This window comes from Oryzias latipes, chromosome 15, assembly GCF_053564925.1.
Source record: "Oryzias latipes strain Hd-rR chromosome 15, Olatipes_Hd-rR_3.1".
Lineage (NCBI taxonomy): Eukaryota > Metazoa > Chordata > Actinopteri > Beloniformes > Adrianichthyidae > Oryzias > Oryzias latipes.
Window position 1 is genome coordinate 1,969,318 of NC_136251.1, and position 25,206 is coordinate 1,994,523.

The 25,206-nt window shown below is 42.9% G+C and overlaps 1 protein-coding gene across 2 annotated transcripts in view; it reads left to right on the top strand.

The window, feature by feature from the left end:
* Positions 1–25,206, top strand: part of pdxkb (pyridoxal (pyridoxine, vitamin B6) kinase b) — a 70,261-nt gene that overhangs the window by 14,882 nt on the left and 30,173 nt on the right. Inside the window, exons 2-4 of one of the 2 annotated variants that reach the window (XM_023963059.2) lie at positions 9,538–9,592; positions 12,715–12,819; positions 13,035–13,118. In XM_023963059.2, coding sequence (XP_023818827.1) covers positions 9,538–9,592; positions 12,715–12,819; positions 13,035–13,118 — 244 coding nt within the window. The remainder of the gene's footprint in view (positions 1–9,537; positions 9,593–12,714; positions 12,820–13,034; positions 13,119–25,206) is intronic. The other variant, XM_023963060.2, reaches the window with a different exon arrangement.

Here is a 25,206-nt window from a genome sequence, read left to right on the forward strand (position 1 = left end):
TGTGGAAGACATGGCAGGAATAGATAGGAATATGTTAGATGGAGTAATGGGTGGAATTAGTAGTATGGACAGCAAGATAATTAATGAATGCATTGAAGATGAAACTGTATGCACTAAGCTTTAAGCTGAATGTCAAAGAATCAAAAGCAAAGACTCCAAATAACTGAATCTCAGACTCAAATGCAGTATAACTTCAAAGTACTTCATTTTGATTTTCTTTACAACACTGTAAGCAGTAAGTATTTCTAGTTAGCTGAATGATCTCAGTAATTTAATTTTATTGAATTTTTCAATTATTTAATTTAATTAAGTAACTAAAGTAACTAAAAAGTAAATGTAACTTTGCAACAGTAACAAAAAGCAAAACCTCAAGGCAGTCAGAGCAAAAAAGTAAATAAAACTTCTTAACTATTGATTATGAACAAATGTGAAATAGCAGTGATTAGACGCAGCATGAAAACTTCTTAACTAGTGTTAACTACTACACTGCAGCGCTCTCTTCAATAAATCTGAAACAGACTAGAGCAGATTTAAGTTTGATATGGTCTATTTTCAGTAATTGAAAAAGTGTATAAATAAGTGCTAGATGTCACCAGAATGCACCATATTAAAATTTTCCTGGGGGGCATGTATGGAGTTATTTCAGTCTCAATAATCAGAAATGCACACAACCGGTTTTACAAATACACACGCTCCGATTCACAAATGTCATTTTATGCAAACGTGAAAAATAAATTCGGAAATACACACCCTGTGTTTCACAAACACACACATTGTGTTTCACAAATGCACACTAAATGTTTTACAAATGCACAATAAGTGTTTCTCACAAATGTGCACACTGTTTTTCACAAAAACATTTTAGAAATTCACAATAAATGTATCAGAAATGCACAGTAAGTGCTTCACAAACGTGATTTTTAGGTACACATGTGATGTGAACTCACAGATCATTCGAATTGCAGAATGTGCATTCAAAATCCCGTTCTCGTTTGTGAATCTCCCCGTGTGTGTGAGAGATTTTTCTACGGTGAATATTGAGACTCATCTGACGGAGCGGGTCGACTAATGTCACCATTGGCTAGTGAATCTGTCAATCAAACTCATCGGCAAAGCAGGCGGGTTCGCTTTTAGCCAATCGAATGGCCCCTTACACTTTCTCTACGCTTTCTGCAGGTGGCAAAAGCCCCGCCCATGTTTGATTCTGGACCAGTCGGTCATTAGCGTGTTAGCTTTAGCATGGCTTGTCGGTTTATTTGCCTTCGGTTGTCAAAAATTACTGGCTTGTGCAACTTTTCAGTGGACCTGGGAGCAAGGCAACATTGGTTGAATGCAGTTGACAGAATCCATCGAACTCTGTACTGGTCATGGGATTTACAATGAACGTTTCACTCGGGATTGTTTGTACGTTATTCTCTTAGCTTTCATGCTAGCGTCATTTCAACACTCAGACACGGTTTTGATCATATGAAGGTGGAGGAGAAAAACCTGCAACTTCCACAGTAGGTTCTGTGGAGAAACTGGCATCACTTTGCTCCGTACCACGCAGTGGGACTACATCACCTCAAGTTCATCTCACTGTCAATCACAGATACCCAATACACCCCCCCTGCTCAGCCCGAGGTCACTTTGCTTGACCTTAATTTTATTTTTTTAATAACTCAAATGTCATGGATTTTATATGGTAACCATATACATATACACCTCTTGGCCAGGTCACCCTTGCAAAAAAGATCCTCATCTCTCTGGGTTTTATAACTGGTTAAATACTACACAACAAAAGATGGTCATAGAACAACAAAGTGCAAACATTCACCCTTTATTGCAGAGTAAAATTCAGTGAAAACATGGACAGATTAAAACATCAAAATTTAAGCAAATGTGGGATCTCTACTGATTTGAATTTTATTTAAACTGGAACTAATTTTCATAACTTCCTTACATACAATGAAGTCCCTTGAACAATACAGCAGTATTGATTTGAACTCTGTCTTGCTCCCCTCAGTCTCTCTTCTTCTGTATGTAATTATGTCGCCTAAATTAAGTTCTAAACAGGGACAGTAAAGATATAGGTCCACTCCCAAACGGTCTGAATTAAACAATGGGTTGATGTCGTCTTGCAGTTCCAACATTTGTGGACCCAAAAAGGGACTGTCCCATACCGGGACATTGATCCCAGGATGAGGTTCAGTCATGGATCCACTCTCCTCCCATTCAATCTCTGGAACCAGCATACCCTGACAAAAAAAAAAAAAAAAAAAGATACTGTTTATGAACAGCTGTTTTTTTAAATGTTTTAGATTATGTAGGAACAGAGACCCACTAATAATGACTTATATTGTTTCTAGCAGGCAGACCTCATATCTCCATAACTGTTTTTAATTTGCAAATAAGTGACTTTTAACAAAGTAGTGAGATTAGTACAGCTGATGGCTCATAATGCCATGCATTGTGATGCATTTTGAATTTGCAGATGTGCTATTCTTCCTACTTGATTTAAAAAAGCAAACAATTTAGGGAAATAGTTTGCACCACACAACAATAATACTTTTCATTCATTTTTGATGAAAATTCCTTGTAGTCATTGTGATTTCATCATACTGTTCTTGATACTTTCCACTTTAGTCGAACTGCACACAAATCAGTTGTCCAGTACAGTGAGATTAAATAAAGCAGGGTTTTTCAACCAGTGTGTGTGCCGCGGCACACTAGTGTGCCGTGGGGAATTGCCCTACTTCACTGATCTAAAAACATTTCCCATCTCCAGGAAATCAGCTCTTTGTTCATCCAAACAGGCACTAATAAAACACTGAGTAGTTAGGAATATGAAAGATCTTAAAATGACTTTTTCTTTGTGTTTATTTAATTCTATAAAATACATTTTGATAAGGTTGACGGTACCGCGATTTAGCTGCAGCTATAACCGTGTAAGGAAAAGTCCCGCCCCTTTAACTGTCTCCGCCAATCATTCTTGAAGGCTTAATCACATTAGGGTTGGGCGATGTCCCCTAATTTGGCCGTTGACGATGTTTGCTGTCAACCATCGGGATGGACGATGACATCGTCGGGGGGGGGGGGGGGGGGTATTTTTACATTTTTCGTTCTTATATAACTGCTATTCGTTATTTTGCTTTTTTCATTTTATTTCCCAACTAATGGTTAATCCGCGATGATCCAGTATAAACTGAGGGAAGTGACTTTAACAGAAAAAGTAACAAGCAAAATAGAAAAGAAGTAGTCCGCTCCTGCACTTAACTAGCGAACTGGACCGGCGGATCGCGGATTTACAGCTTTGTGTTTGATAGGAAGGGGGGGGGGGGGGGGTACATGAGCGGTATGTGTGGGAGATTTAAGACTGCGATCCGTCCCGCAGCTCTAGGGGTACAAGCTATCAAACTCAGAACCGGGTCTAAACGTGTGTCTGAGCACAGTTCGGATCGTCAGCAGACACACAGCGGTTTGAGCTTCAAAGCAGAAATGTTCTTAGAAAACATTCAATCAATCACGTGGATTTGTGTTTCCAGTCGTGTCCCGACTAAATAAAGGCTGATGTTATTCACAGGATGCAGCGCCACCCAAAGCTAATGTTGTTAGCCCGTGTTAGCATACTGCTAATCCTGGCTACGTTCAGAAAAAGCACTGACCACACGGATTAAAATTCAAATGATGAGCGAACAGGTGTTTCATAATAACCGTAACATTATTAAAAGCACGTTTAGAAGATCATCTCGTATTTTACCGAGCTGACATGTCAATGTATATAGCTGCTCGCCGCTGTTATCGTTTTGTATTGAATTGTTACCTTCAATAAAGTTTGGAAAAAAAGCCGCTCGCGGAAGTTGTATCCCCTTCCGGTTTTCAAACTGCGCATGTGCGAATACTGCGCGTGTGCGAATGATTTATTCCGACGGAAAGTGTGACCTTAGTGAACGTTTTTATATTCTGAAAACATTTTTCTGGGCCCATGTACACGGTTGGATTCTAATCCGACCATTGATCCCATCAAGATATTTTGTACATGTAACCGCGGCTTATGATGTCGACGCGCAACGTGGCGGGGGCGTGGCATCACGATGGTGGTCTCTCCATCGGGATGTCAGTCACCCATCACGATGGACGATGATATCGTCCATCGGCACAACCTTAAATCACATGTCATCAGTCTGACCAATCAGAAGTGGTTAAAGTCTTCACTTCCTTGTTCTTAATTCTGCTGGTAAAGTCGCTCAGTTATAACAAAAATACCAGCTAAAGCTCGTCTTTAGCGGTGTAACTTTCCACAGAGTCCGGTGTCAGACCATGGAACAAGTGAACAAAGGTTAAAAAAACACTGAAATAAAGCACTTACCCGGGGATCAGAAACAGGGTTCTGGGTCAAGCCCAACTGCCACAGCTGATTTGGTGTCATGCTTTGCTCCGTCCTGATTGGATGGCTGTCCCACGCGTCACTAAAGACATCCAAACTGGCCTGAATGCGTGGTAGGAAAATATAGTGGCAGCAGAATACGTGATGTTACTGATATTGAGCAAGTCTTGGTCCTCAGGAGAGTGCAGGATGTTGTAATATAAACCAGTAACAGTCATGAAGACATCACACCAGATGGGCTCAATCCTGTATTTGGAAAAAAGCAAAAAGAAATATTATATTGTCAGATTTATTTTTAATACATCATTCACTCTTATGCATATATTAAAGTAGGGCTGCACGAAATGAAGAAAAGTCGCGATATGCGGTATCAGTAATTAATATTGCGATAATGATATAATTTGCGGTATATAAACAATTAGCAAAATATTATTCCCATTCCATTACAACAGCTTAAAAATTATACTACAAATGACCCTTGTTGACATAGGAGGCGAACATACAACATAATAGAGCGCCATCCGATTAGTTAACAACGTGAAGGGGTCCATCTGATTGGTCAAATGCAGAAAGGGATTCTTTCAATCCATTAAACACTTCAAGCTGCCATAAGATTGTTTGGGCACATCTAAGGTAACCATTTATTGCAAATTTGCTGTCTTTTGCGATATGCATATTGCACAGCTTGATATTGCGATAACGATAAATTTGCGGTATATTGTGCAGGCCTATATTAAAGCGTCTAAAACTAGGTTCAACTCACCGTTGATTGTGTGTACACTTTTGCTGCAACAAAGCTGTTTGTGTCAGTTCCACGTACTGTGAGCATCAACTCAGCTATGCCCACATTTTTTCCTATCACCCTGACAATAACATGAAAATCATGTCTCAAACAGATAATTACAAATGCATCGCCAATACGGTACACATCAATTTAAAATGTAATGTTCTTATGTATGATGCCAATAAGTAGAATTTTTAGGTTAGATAAATTGCAGGAGTGGGTTACATGTATCACTGGGGAAAAAATTGAGGTGAGAGACTGAGGGGGGGGTAAAATGTTATTCATGAGGGGAAAGAGTTTTAGAGTTGCCTTTGTTTTCAGAGGAGTCTAAAAAAAGTTATTTTATTTTTGTACAAATAACCAAGTGCTTATACTGCCTGATATGTGAATAAAAGATTTCTTTATGAATAACATGAATACCTCAGAGGAAAGCCATACACGTTCACTGAAGAAGGCCAAGTCTGCACAGTTGTTGTCTGCCATCTTCAGGTGCAAGATCTATGGAATACAAGTACAAATACTTTCAACTGACAGATATTTACAGGGGCAAAAATGCTAAATTCCCAATTGATAGGTAAAACAGTAATACAATAGGATGATAAAATATGAAATAGAATAGAATAGAAAGGTATTTAGGATGACACGCTTCAGCAATTCCTAGAGAATAAATAAAAACACGACAAACATGGATTAGATCATTTAGCTGTCTAAGATTAAATTACAAAATTTTCAAATATTAAAAAGGGGAATTTTTTAAAACACTCTTGCTATGATAACTTGAGCTTGTAGTAAAGAACAGCTTTAAAAAAATCAGAGACAAGACACTGATCACAGGAAGCCTGTGTGGAATACTTACAGTAACTTCTACTCAAATCACTGTTGACAGCATATTTCTCCCATCCGCCCTTTCTGTGACTACTTATCGACTAAAAAACAGCCTAAAAACATAATGTTTGGGATTCTTGTCATTTCGTCATTGGAAGTAAAGATACGGGGAATTTAGTGGCTGTCACTCTGACACAATCTCACAGGGCTGGTCATCACAATGAATACGGGTTCTAACGTTAGAAACTTAATGAGGCTTCTTTCATTCAACAGTGGATTCACGTCTGTTATATTTAAAAAATGCCATTTTCATGAATGTCATATGAATTAACTTGTTGCACATATCCACCCCGTCTTAAAGTCTGGGTTGTGAAAAGACTGTGTCTAACTTTAACCCGGATCGCGTTTACATACTGGCAGCACACGGAACAGCTAACTTACTAGCTAGTTAGCATAGCATCAGTGTTCAAACAAATCCCCGTCTCCAAATCAATACTTTTTATTAAACTTTCTGTGCTGCTGTAAATCCGGCATGTTTTCCCCTTAGTTCCTTATGAATCATGTTAAGAACCTACAGATTGGCTGTATATCTAGCTTGAACCGACGCGCTAGCTTAAACTTCCCTGACACTCACAGGGCAGGCAGACACAATTTGAGTCGAAAGCCGGCTAGTTTTGAGGCCCCTGGTTGGTTGTAGTTACTCGTGTTGTGTGAAGAGCTGGTATGCCAAGTATAAAACTTGACAAAACCATCATAAGTCCTCCCCCGCTTTCGTAAAAAATATGACCGCACAGGCTAAGGTAAGCTAATTTGCGGTGGGGGTACTCTGCAAACGACTCGGCTGAACTAAAGTGTTCATAAAGCATTCACACATGTCACTTGGCTAAGGAGAACGCTTCAACTTAGTATACAATAACATTACAGGACGTACAACGAGGGAATAATAATCAAATAAGTGCATTACTTACGGGCTGAGACTGATCCCGTTCGGAAGACCTCTCCGCCATGTTTGCCGCCCGCGTCCTCCCAACTGCTGTGCTGAACAGCTCCCTCCCTCGTCAGTTGAGAGTGAAGAGTGTAAGGGGCCATTCGATTGGCTAAATCGAACCCGCCTGCTTTGCCGATGAGTTTGATAGACAGATTCACTAGCCAATGGTGACATTAGTCGACCCGCTCCGTCAGATGAGTCTCAATATTCACCGTAAAAAAATCTCTCACACACACGGGGAGATTCACAAACGAGAACGGGATTTTGAATGCACATTCTGCAGTTCGAATGATCTGTGAGTTCACATCACATGTGTACCTAAAAATCACGTTTGTGAAGCACTTACTGTGCATTTCTGATACATTTATTGTGAATTTCTAAAATGTTTTTGTGAAAAACAGTGTGCACATTTGTGAGAAACACTTATTGTGCCTTTGTAAAACATTTAGTGTGCATTTGTGAAACACAATGTGTGTGTTTGTGAAACACAGGGTGTGTATTTCCGAATTTATTTTTCACGTTTGCATAAAATTACATTTGTGAATCGGAGCGTGTGTATTTGTAAAACCGGCTGTGTGCATTTCTGATTATTGAGACTGAAATAACTCCATAGGCATGCCCCCGGACCCCCCTGCGGAGCGGCGGGTCCCGCTGTGCGCGATGTTGGGCCAGTAACTCTCAGTCAGGGCCAGTAACTTTCAAAAGCTACTGGCCCTGTGGGCCAGTGCAAATTTCTGGGCTATGTCAACCCCTGAAGAGGAATCATCAAAGTCAAAGTCGGCTTTATTGTCAAATGTACTGCATCCATAAAGACATACAGCACAGATGAAATTGCTTTCCTCTCACCCCACAGTGCAAGCAGCATATAAAAAATAAATAAATAAACGACTTAAAAAATAGATAAAAAGACAGCAATAATAAGAAGAATAACAGTAGTCTAAACAGTGCAGAGAGCAATGAGATGGTTAAAGTGGCAGTTTAAAGTGACAACAGTGCTGAGAACAGTAAGTGGATGAGTTAGTGATGGCAGTCTTTGGTGAAAGTGGTGATCTGAACTGTTGTGAAAGTTTTCAGTGTGGGCTTGTAGGACGGAGTGGAGGGGCCAGAGGGGGGAGGGCAGGGAGGGAGTTGAGTGTCCTTATTGCCTGATGGAAGAAACTGTCTTTTAGTCTTCCATCAGGCAATAAGGACACTCAACTCCCACCATCATGTGGTGCAACCACAAAACCACATCAACAGCCTGGTGGGATTTTCTTCAAATTAATAACTCCTCTCCTTTAACCTGAGCCAGAAAAATCTGACACTACATGATACAGTGAAAACGTTCAGAACCTAACATCATACAAAATTCTGTGTAAAATATATATATATTTATAAGTAATATTGGAAACCAAGTTACATTGTGTGACAGGGTTCCTCTTAGCAGGAAAGAAATAAGACACTCGAAAATAAAATGACCAAGTCAGGATACTCTCTCCCAACTGGAAAAAGTTTACCCCTTAAAGGCTTAGCCCCTCCCAAAGGCCAATTCAACATACTGTACTTTAAAAGACATTTCTGCCTTGCAACTGGGAGGATTCTTAAACATAACCCAACATTTACAGATATAAAAAAATAGTAATAAGTGAAATACAGGCATAAATCTGAATCAATTACACATAAAGGGAAACAAAGGAAAAAAATAAAAAACAATTCTGACATATGAAGTCACTTCCTGTTTCCTGTGGATGGAGATGTATGCGTATGTGTACAATGCTCTGGTTTGGCTGTTTGTGGAGGGCAACTTAGATGGTGAGTAAGATTCCATTTAAAACTGAGTGTGCACCCTTAGAATTAAACAAAATTGGGCCTTACGTTGTGGTAAAATGTGAATGATTTGTTTGCCTGGGTGTGTGCATTTGTCCAGTGAAAACTTTAAACTGCTACCGGGCTGGGAGAAAAAAACAAACAATTGCGGCTGGTGTTCAGGCGCTGGTCTGCAACCTGTCACACAATACCAAGAAGTGGGATTCAGACCTGGTTATTAATACAGACGACTCTTTTTAGTCACAGATTTGCTCAAACACTTGTAGACTAAACAAAAGTCCTAACCTTCAGCTGATTCTGTTTAAAACTCATAGGACTCACTATTCTGGATAAAGGATGTTCAAGATGGATCTCAGAGAATCAGACACTTGTGGGTTTTGTAATAGCAGTTCCCCAGACAGTTATTTGCATGCACTGTGGCTCTGCACATCTGTCTCATGGTTTTGGCAGAAGTTACGTGTAGATCTGTTAACCTGGTAAGACATCGCTATCACAGCTTCTCCAACTCTCTGAATACTTGGTGATATGAGCGCCATCAGTGTAGAGGAAAGATCAAAATCCATCATCTTTCCTGTCCTTTGCATAGCTAAAAAAACAATCTTAGTTAACTGGAAGAGTAAAAACAGCATCAATTATAATCAATGATCCCCATGTACAAATATGTAGTGTTTTAAACAAAACTGTTAAAAAAATGTTCTTTGTGGATAAATAAAACATTTTTAAAGACTGATACTGAGCTGAAATAGTCTCCTCTGCCTTCTGTTGCAGGTTTTAGGCTTTGAGGTCGATTCCATCAACTCTGTGCAGTTCTCCAACCACACAGGTACTGTCAATGTTTAGAAAAGAGCTGGATGGATGTGTAGATGGATGAATGCACAGGTGGATGTACAGACAGATGGAAACTTGTTTTTATATAAAGCAAAAACTAAAAGCTTTTTAAAAAAGCTGTCAGAGAAAAAAAACTAAAGAAAAAAATATAAGCAATAAATCTCAAAAAGAAAAAAACTAGTTTGTGAGCCAAAAAGAAGCAATGTACTACATTATGCAACTCTGCTGCTATTGAGTAATATAGCTTAACCATTATTTGTGTGACATATTAACCCAAACACAGAAAAGAATTTAGGGCCGAATCCGAATGGCTTCCTTACATTTATCCCTCTGAGCGGAGAGATATGAAAAAAAAAGGGTCCTCAAATCGGACGTTACCACTGCTTAACGATGTCATCAAAAGTCACTGGTCATCTACGTTGGTGTGTTGCTGCCAGCACATGGATAATACATAACATTGTTTTTCTAACTAAAAACTCGCATATAATATATGCGGGGGGTCACACGGTTTTTCAAACATTTCCAAGCTAAAGAGAAGGGTTTTTTTTTTGTGTTGATGATCCATGACAACAAAACAATACCAAACAGACAAAAACTGCATGTGGCATGATTTTCCCAAATGTTCCAAGCAGGAGCCACAAGAATACAATAAACTCCACTTCCTCTACCCACAGTTAGGAGGGAGTACCAAACAAATTAAGTGCAGGAACATCTGACACACGAGCACAGACAAGTACTTTACAAATAGAAATCTTTTCAAATAAAGACATTAAAACAACCTTGTTAAAACAGCAAACATAAACAGAACAAGGAGAGAGATGCTTACCCTCCTGCAGGCACCCAGTGACACAAACTTGCATCCAAGTTGGCTGGGCACAAGTACTGCAAACACAAGAGAGGAAAGAAGATGGTCACAGCCTGGCCAGCATCCAAGGGTTAAGACGAGTGATCTTCACCTGAAACGCAGAAGAGACGCAAAAAACACTGACGCCCTAAAACACCACATTTGCACCTAGCGTAATAATGATTGGTCTTGCCAGAGCCCACATCCAACTCTTCCACAGCTCAACTCTGCTCCAGTTTTTCGACCCTCTTCCTGTTAATGTCAGTGCATCTACGCCACCCTCCCACCCTTACCCCCCAGCAACACACACCGCTATAATCAGGTAAGGCGTCAGGACCACAGGCCTGTAATGGTTGGGTTTCCTGGGGTGTGGCACTGGAACAACACAGGAAGTCTTCCACAGTACAGGAACGCTCTCCAGTTCCAGGTTCAGCTTGTAGATGTGCAGAACCACCTGACACAGCTGGTGTGCACAGTCCATGAGCAGTCTGGAGCAGATTCCATCTGGGCCTTTCACCTTCCAGGTCTTGGTATTTTTTAGCTGACACCTCACCTGATCAGCAAGGCGTTAGGGGTAAAGATGCAGGAATCTGACTTTCAGACTGAAGAAAACCACAGCAGAGGAATCATGGAGGAACTGAGTATTTTCTGGTGGTTTGTTGATTTTCGGTTAGGGTCTATAAATAAAACTTTCCAGTCTTGTGATGTCTTTAAATTTGTGGAGATGCAAAACTGTTTTTTCTTTAATGAATAACATCTTTAAACCCCGTGACTGTTTTCCTTCTGATTTCTATTCAGATGACAACTGTAATTCTCTTTAGTCAAGTTTATCCAACTGTATTCTTTTAAATCTCAACCGTCGTTCATTTTCTCTGGTGTTCCTCAATGTTCTGTTCTCGGTCCCCTCCTCTTCATTACCTACCTACTACCCCTTGGCAATATATTCCATAAATTCATTGCATTGATTTTCATTGTTTTGCAAATGACACTGAGCTCTGACAATTAAACCGAACTCTTCTCTTCCACCTGCCTTCATTTCCTCCTGTCTGTCTGAAATAAAAACCTGTTTCACCTCAAACTTCCTCAAACTTAACAGTGATAAAACCGAATTACTCCTTGTAGGATCCAAATCCACCCTTTCCAAAGTTTCAAATTTTACACTTTCCATTGATTCCTCTCCAGTTTTTCCCTCCCCTCAAGTAAAGAGTCAGGGTGTCATCCTTGACAGCACATTATCCTTTCAATCTCACATCAATAGCATTACTCGGTCTGTCTACTTTCATTTATGTAATATTAATCGTCTCCGCCCCTCCCTCACCGTCCACTCCGCCTCCATTTTAGTTCATAGTCTAGACACTGCTGACCTGGACTACTGCAATGCACTTCTCTCTGGTCTTCCCAAGTAAACGCTGAATAAACTTTAATTGGTCCAAAACTGAGTCTCTGATTCAAATTTTTGAACTTGCGCCAAAACTCTCAAAATGCACTGTTGCCAGACCATATGCTGCTCAGATGTTAAACCAACCGATCAACCCAATGGTTTAACATTGGCTTAACATTGAATGTTGATGCCCCTGATACTCAGAAGCTGCCTTTAACCCTGTCAACATAAGTATTAGGTCAGCACTAAGATTGGTGACAGGAAATGGAAAAAGCATTTCTCTGATTAAATTTGATCAAATCTTCTCAAAAGGCCTGTTATTTTATTTATTGATTTATTTTATTGTGGGGATGCACCTTGATTACTTTTGAATGAGATGTTGCTACCCAAGAAGCTGACAGTGGCATGAGTCCGAACACAGGAAGGAGGAGGATTCAGTCACCAATGACAGGAGAGGCCTTTATCTCCTTGTGAAAGCTCAGTGCTACTCTAAATGTTCATCCCTGTTTCACAGCCCCTTTGGCTTTCTTTAGGGCTTGTTGCTTAGCAACCAAATCAACCAAGTCCTGACCTGGCTGTGACTCACCTAGAGCTGCATCATGGCAGCCTGCAGAAAATTATGCAGTAACCCCCGCCTCCTTGAATGCAGGTCCTTGTGTACTACCAAACAGAGGTCTCTGCAAAAGCATAGCACCTGTAAACCCCTCACACACACCCCTACACCCACACAGACCATACTGACTGCTGATGTGAGTTTGTTGGAAATCTTACCAGAGCTGTCTGTTGGTTGAACCTGTATATAAATAAAACTACACAACTCTTTGATATCAGTGAAAATATGTGGACTGTATGTTGAAAGACCTAACTACACTGTGCTCAATGCTCTTTTCAGGTTACTCTCACTGGAAAGGCCAGGTATTGACAGCAGACGAGCTCCATGTGCTCTACGAGGGAATCAAACTCAACAATGTTCATCATTATGACTACGTTTTGACAGGTATATAAAGGCCAACTAACCTTAACCAAAACTAATCATGAGTTATGTAAATAGGAGATAATCCAAAAAGGTATGGTTGTTTTGTTGTATTTTTATCTATTCTACTCTTTAGTGAAAGAATGAAGGAGTTTGGAGGAGAAGCTAAAATAGTTGAAGATCTGAAGGTAGCAACACTACAGATTTACTCATTTAACATGTTTGATGTGTGTGTTTAGGATACACCAGAGACACGTCTTTTCTGGAAATGGTTGTGGACATTGTTCAGGAACTGAAGAGAGCTAACCCTAACCTGGTTTATGGTCAGTAACCAACCTGGAGTATTTTCTCTATCTAACCTGGTTTATTGTCAGTACTAATCTGGTGTATGGTCAGTAACTACCTTGGTGTATGGTCAGTACTAATGTGGTGTATGGTCAGTACCAATCTGGTGTATTGTCAGTACTTACCTGGTGTATGGTAAGTAACTAACCTGATGTAAGGTCAGTAACCAACTTGGTGTATGGTCACTAACTGACCTAGGTTATGGTCAGTAACTAACCTGGTGTATAGTCAGTAAATAACCTAGTGTTTGGACAGTTACTAACCTAGTTTATAAGAGTTAGCATCTAGATGACTCAGTTGGTTGGGTGTAGGACTGGCATGCAAGAAACCAGGGTTCACTTCCCAGGGGTTGCAATGAGTTTCATCTAGTCTGGCTTCTTATGCAAAACCCTTAGTGTTGCTGCCCAACAGTGTAGCCACATCCTATGCAGCTTGTAAAAAATCTCAGACAAACCACCTATAAATCAGTAAAAGCTGATTAACTCTGCAACAACCTAACCTAGTTTAGAGTTAGTAACCATGTTTATAATCAAACACTAACTGGTTTCTGATCAGTAACTAACCTAGTCATTAAACAATAACTGATGTGATTTGACGTGGTATTTACACTTGCCGACAACTTTATTAGGTCCACCTTGCTAGTACCGGGTTGGACCCCCTTTTGCCATCAGAACTGCCTTAATCCTTGGTGGCTGAGATTCAACATTCCTCAGTGACTTTGGTCCATATTGACTTGACAGCATCACACAGTTGCTGCAGATTTGCATCCATGATGCCAACATCCTGTTCCACCACATCCCAAAGGTTCTCTATTGGGTTGAGATTTGGTGACTGTGGACCGTTTGAGTCCATTGAACTCATTGTCATGTTCAAGAAACCAGTCTGAGATGATTCCAGCTTTTCGAGATGGCGCCTTATCCTGCTGGAAGTAGCCATCAGAAAATGATACACTGTGGTCATAAAGGGATGGACATAGTCAGCTACCAAACTCAGGTAGGCTGTGGCACTGGAACCATGCTCAGTTGCAGAAGACGAATCGGTCTGTCAAAGCGCAAAGCTGTACCAGTTCTGCCTTCCCAGTTTATCCAGTCTGGTTTTATTGGTGGCCGGGGTTGATAACATGAAAGTGGGTCATCAATCAGTACAGGAACATCATATCTTGTATAGTCAGCACTTTTCCCAGCATCGTTTTCTTACTGAAAGATAGAATTAAGACGATCATATTATGGTGATAATAGCGTGTAAGCAAATGGTAACTATGCAACCCTAACATCCCTCCCTTTTTATTATTTCAAACACGTCATAAGTCTTCTTCTTTCAATTTCGGCTTTTCCCATCAGGGGTCGCCACAGCGAATCAGCCGTGTAGGTGCGGATGATTTGCATGGTTAACTTGGCAATGTTTTACGCCGGATGCCCTTCCTGACGCAACCTTCTCAAACAAACCGGGCTTGGGACTGGCACAGAAGCAGAGAAGGGAACAGGGAGCAGCCCGGATTCGAACCCTGGTTTCACGGACGGAAGGCGCCGTAAACCAGCACGAGCTAAACTGGCTCCTCAAACATGTCATAAGTAAACACGGATAAATGGAAGTTACAAACATGAAACACGATTATATAATCATAAGAACAAGGCATCAAAACATTATCATTTCACCTCTTGCTTTTGACATTTTCCGTGAAAGATTCATACAATGCCTTTGAAGTAGGAGTATTTACACGGGGAGGGATCCTCTTCAGCTTGTTGGACAAGCTGGTAATGGATGAAAGCCTGTGTGGTGGCCTTTATTATCATGGACATGACACAAGACAGAGCACATGTTGTAAAAAGACTAACTGAGACAATCATATTATGGTGGCAATAGCATGTAAGCCAGGGGTGGACAAATATTTTGACTCGCGAGCCACATAGGGTTCTAAAATTGGATAAAAGTGCCGGACCAGGAGCAGATGCGTGGAGTAAGAAAGAAATACTAAGGATCTGGATTAAATTCAATTCAAGTTTATTTATATAGCCCAAATTCACAACAACAGTCGTCTTAGTGGCCTTCGTACCAGTAATTGTAAGGTAAACATACAATCAAAAAGGATCATAAATGCATAGAATTCAATAGGATAATACTAAAAATTTTACTAAACAGACTAAACTAAACTGGAAAAACGAAGAAAACGGACGGACAGACAGATTGTGTCAGAATGTCCCGGACGGACAGGCGATTCCCAGAACTCTTAGAGAAGAATTACCTTATCTAACTCTACAACTACATATTTAAAGTACAGCAAATGATCTTCATCCAGTTGAAGTTGGGGGGGGGGGGGGGGGCTTGGGGCGTGAGACAAGCCGGAGACAGGATCCACAGCCAGGTGTAGGTATAGGACCAGAGACGAGGTACACAGTCAGGTACAGGAGCAACTGGAATCTGGAGAATCGCAATGCACCAAACAGAGGCATGGAGAACTAAATGATAAATGATGACCAAGAATAGAGGAGAGAGGGAGAGTAGAAATAGATGAGAAAAGAGGACAGAACCCCAGTGCACCATAGTTACCCCAGCTTCAAACTTCTAGCAGCTTACTAACAACTTTATTGTTAAGTTTTATTTAAACAAATTAACAGTAAGGTAAATATTCTCTGAACACTAGCTAGTCTGATAATAAGCCTGTCCAAAGAGGAATGTTTTCAGTCTAACTTTGAATGCAGAAACTGAGTCGGCCTCTCTTCCATGAGCTGGGAGTTTATTCCATAAAACAGGGGCTTGGTGGCTAAACGCTCTACCTCCAACTGTACTTTTATTAACTGTAGGAACCACATGCAGTCCTGCATTTTGCGAGTGAAGTGTTCTGACTGGATGGTAAGGGACTATGAGGTCCTTAATATAGGACGGGGCCAGTCCATGTAAGGCCTTATAGGTAAGCAGGAGGATTTTGAACTTGATTCTGGAATCAACTGGGATCCAGTGAAGTGAAACTAACACAGGAGTGATGTGATCTCTTCTGCTAGTTCCAGCTAACAATCTAGCAGCTGCGTTCTGAACAAGCTGGAGACTTCTTAAGGAACTCTTAGGACACGCTGCTAACAAGGAGTTACAGTAATCCAGCCTCGACGTAACAAATGCATGGATGAGTTTTTCAGCATCACTCTTAGAAAGTATATTTCTGATCTTAGCAATTTTCTGCAGGTGAAAAAAAGGCAGTTCTACCAGTGACGTGCGGTGAGGTTAATTGCTGGTGAGGCACTGACGTCATCAGTCAGATTTACCAGCATATGAACCATACTGAGTAACTTATTCACCATTTAATTGACAACAGTTAACGTGTTTTGTTTAAAATATCATTTCAACATGTTTTTTTTCATATACAAACTGCAGCATAGAAAAAAGCACAAACGTTATTATCATCTTACCTTAACTTGTAAATAAAGTCCATACGCCGCTCCTTCTGAAGAAAATGACTTGCCGCTTGCTATCACTTCTTCTATTGTTTTTAGCGTCATAATCTCAGGGCTCACCGGCGCCCCCTAACATGAGGCACGAGAATGTCTGGCCTCACCCAGCGGCTTTTTTGCCGGCGTTTAGCGCTCAGCACAAGAAACACGTCCCTCACAAACAGTTATTTATAAAAACAAACACTGTACATCATATACATCTGCTAAATTATGTAAACTCAGCTCATATAGTACAAGTGATTGAACCGACATACAGAGAGTAGGCAGCACCGTCTGACTGCATAGGTATTGCGCAATCCAAGGTGAGGCTCAGCGGGCTGGTGCCTCATCGCACGTCACTTAGTATCTGAACGGCAAATGCGGAAATTCAGCGATTTTGAAAAGAAAAAACACCCAAAAATGGTAAATTTAAATGGAAAATGACTGCAAAGCACAAATTACTGATTAAATATAAAAATTGAATGTATTCTTTCTCTTTTCTTCCCATAATGACAGGTGAGGCACAGCCTCACTTGCCTCTCCTGACTGCACGTCACTGAGTTCTACATGCCTGAGATATGTGAGCCTTAAATGATAAATCCTGGTCAAATAAAACCCCAAGGTTTCTAACTGTGGAATTGGGGGCTATACTTATGTACCACCCGGAAACCTGTGAATTGCCGTGCCTAAAACTGCGCGCTCCCGTCTCTGAGAAAGAGTGCGCAGATGCGGGGACGGGATGTGTGAGGGAGAAAGCAGAGGGTGAGGGTGGGGTTGTGGGCACGGCCAGTAGGTGAATCGCGCAGGGATTGTAAAAACGTAAAACCCGCTGCCCGTCACTCACTGCAGCGTGTGAGTGTGTGTTTGGCTCCCCGTCTGCATGTGATCAGTCTTTGTCACATCTACAGAACATTCAGACCTAAGATCACGTTTAAAGTCTCAACGCCTGCATGAAGCAGAAACACACCACGTATCAACCAGACTAGACCATCAGCAAAACTACCACGAGAAATACTCATCATTTATTAGCAACAGCATAACGATATTATTAAAAAGAATCCACAGACTTATTGTACTTTAGAAGTGTTGAAATTACATCAAATGCACACATTCACTTGTATATTTAGTTTTAAACATATTGTCGCGGCTTGAGTTTAACTGGGTGGCTGTTGGGCCGTGTTATAAGTTCTGGAGTTCAATGAACGCATCATGCAGTGATCTGATTGGCCCCCAGTTCTGTCGCTCAGCCTGTTGTTAGGTAGTTTGGACCAATGGGGTTCAGCTATGGGCCGAATAAGGGAAATGGGAGGGCTGGAGCGGGAGCAGGGGAATATAAAATTGGGAGAAGCGCTCTCGTCTCGGCGGGAGAGATCCAGGAGTTGCTGAATTAATTTACGGCATTTGTTACAGCCAGCATTAACCAGAATAAAGAACCTTAAAAGAGGTTAAGTCTCAGTGTGGGAAAAGGACACCACATTATTGTATGGCTCTTTCGAAATTACATTTCATAATATGTGGCGTTTATGGCTCTCTTGGCCAAAAAGGTTCCCGACCCCTGACCTAGTATAATGACCTCAGTTTTTTCTGGGTTCAAGAGGAGGTAATTAATTGTCATCCAGGTCTTGATGTCTCTGATGCAGGCGTTCAGTTTCTCTATATTGTCATTCTGGTCAGGTTTCATGGATAAATACAACTGGGTATCATCGGCATAACAATGAAAATTAATGCTGTGTTTCCTGATTATGTTTCCTAGTGGTAGCATTTAAAGCGTAAACAGGATGGGTCCTAAAACTGAGCCCGGTGGGACTCCATAGTTAACTTGAGTGCACTGAGAGGAATGTCCATTTACATTAACGAACTGATACCTATCGGACAGATAGGATTTAAACCACTGGAGAGCAGATCCTCTGATCCCTATGTCCTGCTTTAATCTATGGAGTAAAATACTGTGGTCGATAGTGTCAAAGGCTGCACTGAGGTCTAACAGGACCAGAATAGAAAGTAGTCCCTTTTCTGAGGCCAATAACAAGTCATTAGAGACTCTAACTAGTGCAGTTTCCGTGCTGTGGTGAGGTCTAAACCCCGACTGAAAGTCTTCAAAGTGGCTGTTGTCCTGTAGGTGGCAGTAAAGCTGCCTAACTACAACTCTTTATAGGATTTCTGAAATAAAGGGGAGGTTTGATATTGGTCTATAGTTGGTCAAGATGCTAGGATCCAAACTGGGCTTTTTCAGAAGAGGTTTAACAACTGCATATTTAAAAGACTGTGGCAAATAACCTGTTTCTAGAGAGGTATTTATTATCGTTAGTATGGATTCATTAATTAGGGGGAAGGTTTCTTTAAAAAGTTTATACACCGAAGCTACGTTTAACTTAAGAACCTCTGATTGTCTCCGTTGGGCATCATTACCGCCTGCATGAATCATGACTCAACGGAACCTGGACTTACTCTGAGCTAACATCCTAATGTTCCCCTCGATGTCACCAACTCACACCAGACTGTAGCCGCTGGGAGCTCCACGTTTAACCAGAGTTGAGGGTTCAGCGGGTGTGTCGCTGAGGGGGGAGAACCTATTATTAACATGGAGTCTATAAGTCTTTGCGTTTAGCACTATGTTTCCACCCAACCGGTACAAACCCTCCCTGTGCTTTTCCCGGCTGCTGGGAAGGCGCTGGGGTGCTAACTGGGTTAGCCCTGGCAGCACGGCCCACACTACGAGGAACGACCTGGCTAGCCGGCTTAGCTCCCACTGTGCGGAGCTGCGCCTCTGATTGCTATTTGTTCTTGCCTGGCCTCCAAGTCTAACACAAGACTACACTTAACACACCTACGGCTGTAGGGCGGCCGTGGTGTAGCGGTAGGGCAGTCGTCCCATGATCGTATGATTGCAGGTTCGATTTCGACGCCCATGTGTCGAAGTGTCCTTGGGCAAGACACTGAACCCCACCTTTCCTCTGCCGGGAGGTTGGCGCCAGTGTTGGCAGCCATCAGTGTGTGAATGTGTGTGCCTAGGTGAATGGGACTGTGACTGTAAAGCGCTTTGGGCCTTCGAAAGAGGGTAGAAAGCGCTATATAAGTATACGCCATTTACCTGCCGCTATCTTTACTAAAGGAGGCAGGATCCTCACTAAACATGTGGCACATGGGGCAGGAAAGAGGGGTGAAAGCAGAAGTGGAAGCTATGCTAAGTGCTGAGCTAAGGCTAGCAGTGTTTTAGCAAAAGTGTAGCAGTTTACTTAGCAAACATAGAATAAAGCGGACAGCAAGCAGTTAACACAGTAGTGTGTTCGCTACTAAAAGGTGCTAAATATGAATATAAAACCAAATAACACTTAAATTAAGCAATAATAGTCAAGCTAATTCTAAATAAGAGAGCAACAGTCAACAACGATTAGCACTGGGTTACGCTCACCCGGAAATGACGTCACAGGAAACCTGAAAACAATCCAAATGTTTTCATTTGGATTGTTTTCATTTGTTTTCATTTGTTTTCATTTTAAAACAGAGCATTTTAGTGTTTTTAGGTTAAAACTTTTGTTCTCAATTTAGAGCCAGTTGCACCAATTGTACCTCGTGTAAAACTTAGAGAAACGCTGCGTTCATGTGGTTTTTTAAATGATCATAAGAATGAAAAACAACAAATCATCAAACACCACATGGATGCTAGAGCGGAGTCCCCAAACTTTTTCTTGTGAGGCCACAATAACTCTTTTTCTTTAAACTTCTTTTATCTTTCTTTTATTGTAAAGCCCTATAATAAAGTTGTATTAATTCATGATCCTTTATTAAAATAAATGACACTATTAATGAAATTTAAAAAAATGACTAAATAACTGTGATTTTCCAAGACAAAATGTCAGAAGAAATATACTCATATATTAAAAAGAAAAAGCAATAAATAGTGGATCTTCTCCCGTCATAATTCTAATAAAGACTTAGAGCTGCAGCTCCTCACGTCTCACAGTTTGTGCTAAAACTGAGCCGCTGAGTCCTGCACGTCTGTTTCTCATCCAGTAAGAAGCAATTTTCTATGTCTTCTGCTGCAGCTACGCATATATCTGAGTTACCTTTTCACCAGTACAGAGGTCCCTCATTTACGGTGGCCCAGAAGGGTCACAACACAACACATTAACTTTATACACAACACCTTATTATGGGCACCTTATTATTGTCCCTTATGGGCAAGGTAGCCACGGTTAAAATGAAAATCTTACCCAAGGTTAATTATCTCATGATTCTCAATGATTCCCACACAACCGCCATTAAAATGGTTCAAAACATTAGACTCATCCATATCAAGCTTTCTATGGAACAACAAACCTGCAAGAATTAGTCTAAAAACTTTAAAATCTGCAAAAAGCTGTGGAGGATTAGAATTACCTAACTTCCACAAATACTTTCTTGCAAATAGATTACAATACATCTTAAAATGGTTAAAAAATAATCCAGAAACTAACTCATGGTTAGACTTGGAACAGGCGTTATGTGGAAAGATCAACCTATCAGATCTTCCATTTATTAGCCAAACAGTTAAAAAACAGGATTGTTTCAAAAGCATTAATATAAATGCCACTTTAACAGCCTGGTGGGAATTTCTCAAAATATCAAAATCATCAATTCAACCGTGCAAAATGACACCCATCTGCAACAACCCGGACATCCTTATTAAACAAAAAAATGATTCACTTCCCAGCTTGGCAAGCAGGGGGCATAAAACAACTAGAGCACGTAATTACTGATAGAAGATTCATAACTCCCCAGGAACTTCAAGACAAACATGGAATAAATAACTTCTTGGAATATCAGCAACTTAAATCAAGTATTACTAAAAAGTATAAATTTAAAGACGACGATTTAAAGCTACCAGATGTAGTTACCACTCTGATTAATTTTTCAATGAATAGAACTCTCTCCAAAATATACAAACTTTTATGTAATTTAGATAACAATATTGCCCTTCCAAAAACAAAATGGGATGCAGATTTGAGCATCAGCACAGATGAAAGCTTCTGGTCAGAACTCTGTCTAAACACCTTTAAACTGACAAAAAGTCCAAATCTCCAGCTAATCCATCTCAAAACTCTTCACAGAATTTACTACACTGGACAGAGGATGTTCAAGATGGGTCTCAGTAACTCAGACATTTGCGAGCACTGTGATAATAATCTACCCGACAGCTACATGCACGCACAGTGGTTCTGCACTCCTGTCCAGGCTCTCTGGCAGCAGGTATGTGCCGATTTATCAGTCTGGCTTAAGGTTTCAATCACGGCTTCACCGTCACTTTGTGTGCTTGGTGACATGAGTGCCATCGATATAGAAGAAGGATTAGCATCTATCATTTTCATAACTCTTTGTATTGCCAAAAAAACTATTTTAATAAATTGGAAAAACAAGAAAAATATAAACATAAGTCAACACAGAAATCTGCTGTTTGATCATATCAGCTTGGAAAAAATGTCAGCCCAAAGCTCAAGTAACTTTGAAAGAATTCAGTCTCTCTGGTCTCCTGTGGTTGACTCCATGACTTAGGGGGTGGGGGGCTTGGTCGTCGCTGCTCCTTGCCCCTCTGCTGTGTTTGGGGTGGGGGTCGGGGCTTCCGGTGCCTGGCGGGGGCGGTGGGGGGCTCCGTTGGTCGGGGGGTCGGGTCCGGTGCCTGGGTGGGGCGGGCTGGGGCGCTGCGTGGTCCTCTGGGCTTGGGTGTGGGGGTGCGTGGTGGGGGTGTGGGGTGGTGGTCTGGCTTGGCTTGGGAGGGTGGTCCCTTTGCCAGTGCTGGGGGGGGTTGGCGGGGGGCCCTGCTCGGGGGGGGGGGGGGGGGGGGGGGCAGCGGTGCCGGATGGGCTGCCCATCTGCACCTGGGGCTGGGATCGGCCCTTCCCTGGCTCTGGGACGGGACGGGACAACCCTCTCGGGGCCCCCGGTCGCTCTGGGTGTCACCCGCTTCGGCTGCGGGGTCTGGGGTGGGGTGGGGTGGGGTGGGGGGCTTGTCGGCCCTGTCCTGTGGGGGGGCGTTCTGGGGGGGAGGGGGGGGCCCATTATTGGTACGGGTCGGGGGGGCTAACGGGTCGGGGTCTCCGCTGAGGCAATTGGTGGTTGCCTCGGCCGGTTGGCCTCCTCGGTCCCGTCGAGGCCTGACCAGAGCTCCTCTAGGGCCGGCGTCTGGGGGTGGGGGCCTGGGCTTGCTCCGGGGGGGGGGGGGGCGACGCTTTCTGGCTCCTCTCTCTCTGTGTGGGGTGGGTGGTGCCGGGCTTGGGGTGTCTGCACCTCCGGGGGTGGGGCCCCTGGGCTGGGTGGCCCTGGCCCCTTTGCTGGGGGGGTGGGGGGTGGGGGACGGCTGTTTGACCACCAGGGGACAGTTTACCAGCTGTCCCCAACTTACCCCCTTCCTCATATAACCTCATATTAGGGTGAGGAAGTGGGGGGTCTAGCCTGCGATGCGCCTTGGGGGGGGGCTACTTGGCAGTGGCCCTCCTCCTATGGTTGCCGTATGGAGTGGGCCCCCCCTCTTTCGGTTTTATTTGCACCTTAGACATGTAGGGTCCTTGGTAGGGGGGGTGCTTGGACATCACTGCAAGCAAGCAGCAGATGTCCTCCTGGCACCCTACCCGCCAATTTTAACCGCACCTTAGACATTTAGGGCCCCTTGGTGTGGAGGGTGAGGGGACATCACTGTGAGTAATCAGGATATGTCCCCTTAGTGCCCTACTCGCCAATTTTAACTGCACCCCCCTTAGTACACACACCCCTCCCCCTTCAATATATACACTCAAACATAAACACACACACATGCACACAAACACCCTCTCAAACACCCATACACGCACACACATTTTACAAGGAAAGTGGGACCTGGGTCCATCTGTCCCCTACCCCTTCCCTGGTGGGGGGTGCGGGCCCCTTGGCGATTGCGGCCGTGTCCCTTGGGTGCCGGCTCCCTGGGCCCGGCGGTGCTCTCTCCGCGCGGTGGGGGGTTCATATTACACCTGAGCCGGGGGTGTTCGTGTCCCTGGGGGGTGGGTCCTGGTCCTTACCCCTGGGCGCTGGGCCCCGCCAAAATTCCAACATGGCCGAGCCTGGTCGGGCCATATTTATAACACCCCTTGTGGGCCACCCTTTTTTCCCCGGGGTTCCCCCCTCCTGGGCGGGGGCGGCGGGCCCCTGCCTTGCACCTACATGGACCAACCGTGGGCCGGATGGGTGGCTGCCTGGAGTGCGGAGCGGGTCTCCCTTGGGGGGTCCTGGCTCGTACCTGGGGTCGGGGCAGGGGGATGCCCGGAACTCCTGGGTGGTGGTGGGGTGCTCGTCTGGGGCTGTGGGCGTCCCTCTCCGGTGGGGCCCTGCGTTGGGCTCTTCCGGCGCGGCGGGGGGGCTGCTTTCCTGGCTGGGCTGGGGCGGCGCTCTCTTTCCCTCCGCGCCTCCCTGCTCTCTGGCTCTGGGGGCCTCGCGGCGGTCCTGCTGGCCCTGGCCTGGGTGGCGGTCTTGGTCGCCCGGGGGGCGGTTGTTCCCTGCCTGTTCCCGTATGGCGTTGGGGGAATTCCGGCTGCCGCTGCTGCTGCGGCGGGGGTCTGGGTGTGGGGGTGGCTGGGCGCTCCTCCTCCTTCTTTTCACATTCCACCATCCATTTTAGAAGAACATAAACACCCACTTGAGCACAGGTGTTAGCTCACCTTTGCACTAATAGTTTGCATGATTGAATGAATGAAAGATTTCACACTAGTTGGTTTAAAGGCATAGGTATGCGTTCGTGAACACTATCTGTTTTGTGTACATTTTGACATGTGGACATTTTTGCAGCTAGCAGGTGTGTTGATAATATTTGAGTGTGTGTGAACAGGCCCCGCCCTTTTTGTACTACATCTGAACCTGACCGTAATGATAAACAACCAGTAAACCTGTCTGCTCTATGCTGCTTCATGGTCTTACCCCCCTTCCCCTCCTATTATCACCCTCCTACCCCCCCCTCTCTCTAACGTCCCTCTCTCTTCTTCCCCTCTTTCCTTTTCCGTCCGGTCCAACACCAAAGATTTTCAAACATGATTGAAATTAATAAAGTTTGGCCTCAATTACAAAAGGGGTTTATTCAGAGATACCTTTGGTTTGTCTGAAGATTAATAACCCCTCTTGTTAAAGTAAAATATGTCCAACACAAGAGGCCCTCAGCTCTCTGTCTGTTTGCCTAGCTGTTGGACAGGACAAGTTTAAAAAAAAAAAAAAAAACTTTATACACAACACACTAACTTTACACACAACACATTAACTTTACACACAACACACTAACTTTACACACAACACACTAACTTTACACACAACACACTAACTTTACACACAACACATTAACTTTACACACAACACATTAACTTTACACACAACACATTAACTCACAACACAACACATTAACTCACAACACAACACAATAACTCACAACACAACACATTAACTCACAACACAACACATTGTGAGTTATTGTGTTGTGTTTTGAGTTAATGTTTTGTGTTGTGAGCTATTGTGTTGTGTTGTGAGTTAATGTGTTGTGTGTTAAGTTAATGTGTTGTGTGTAAAGTTAATGTTTTGTGTGTAAAGTTAGTGTGTTGTGTGTAAAGTTAGTGTGTTGTGTATAAAGTTAATGTGTTGTGTGTAAAGTTAG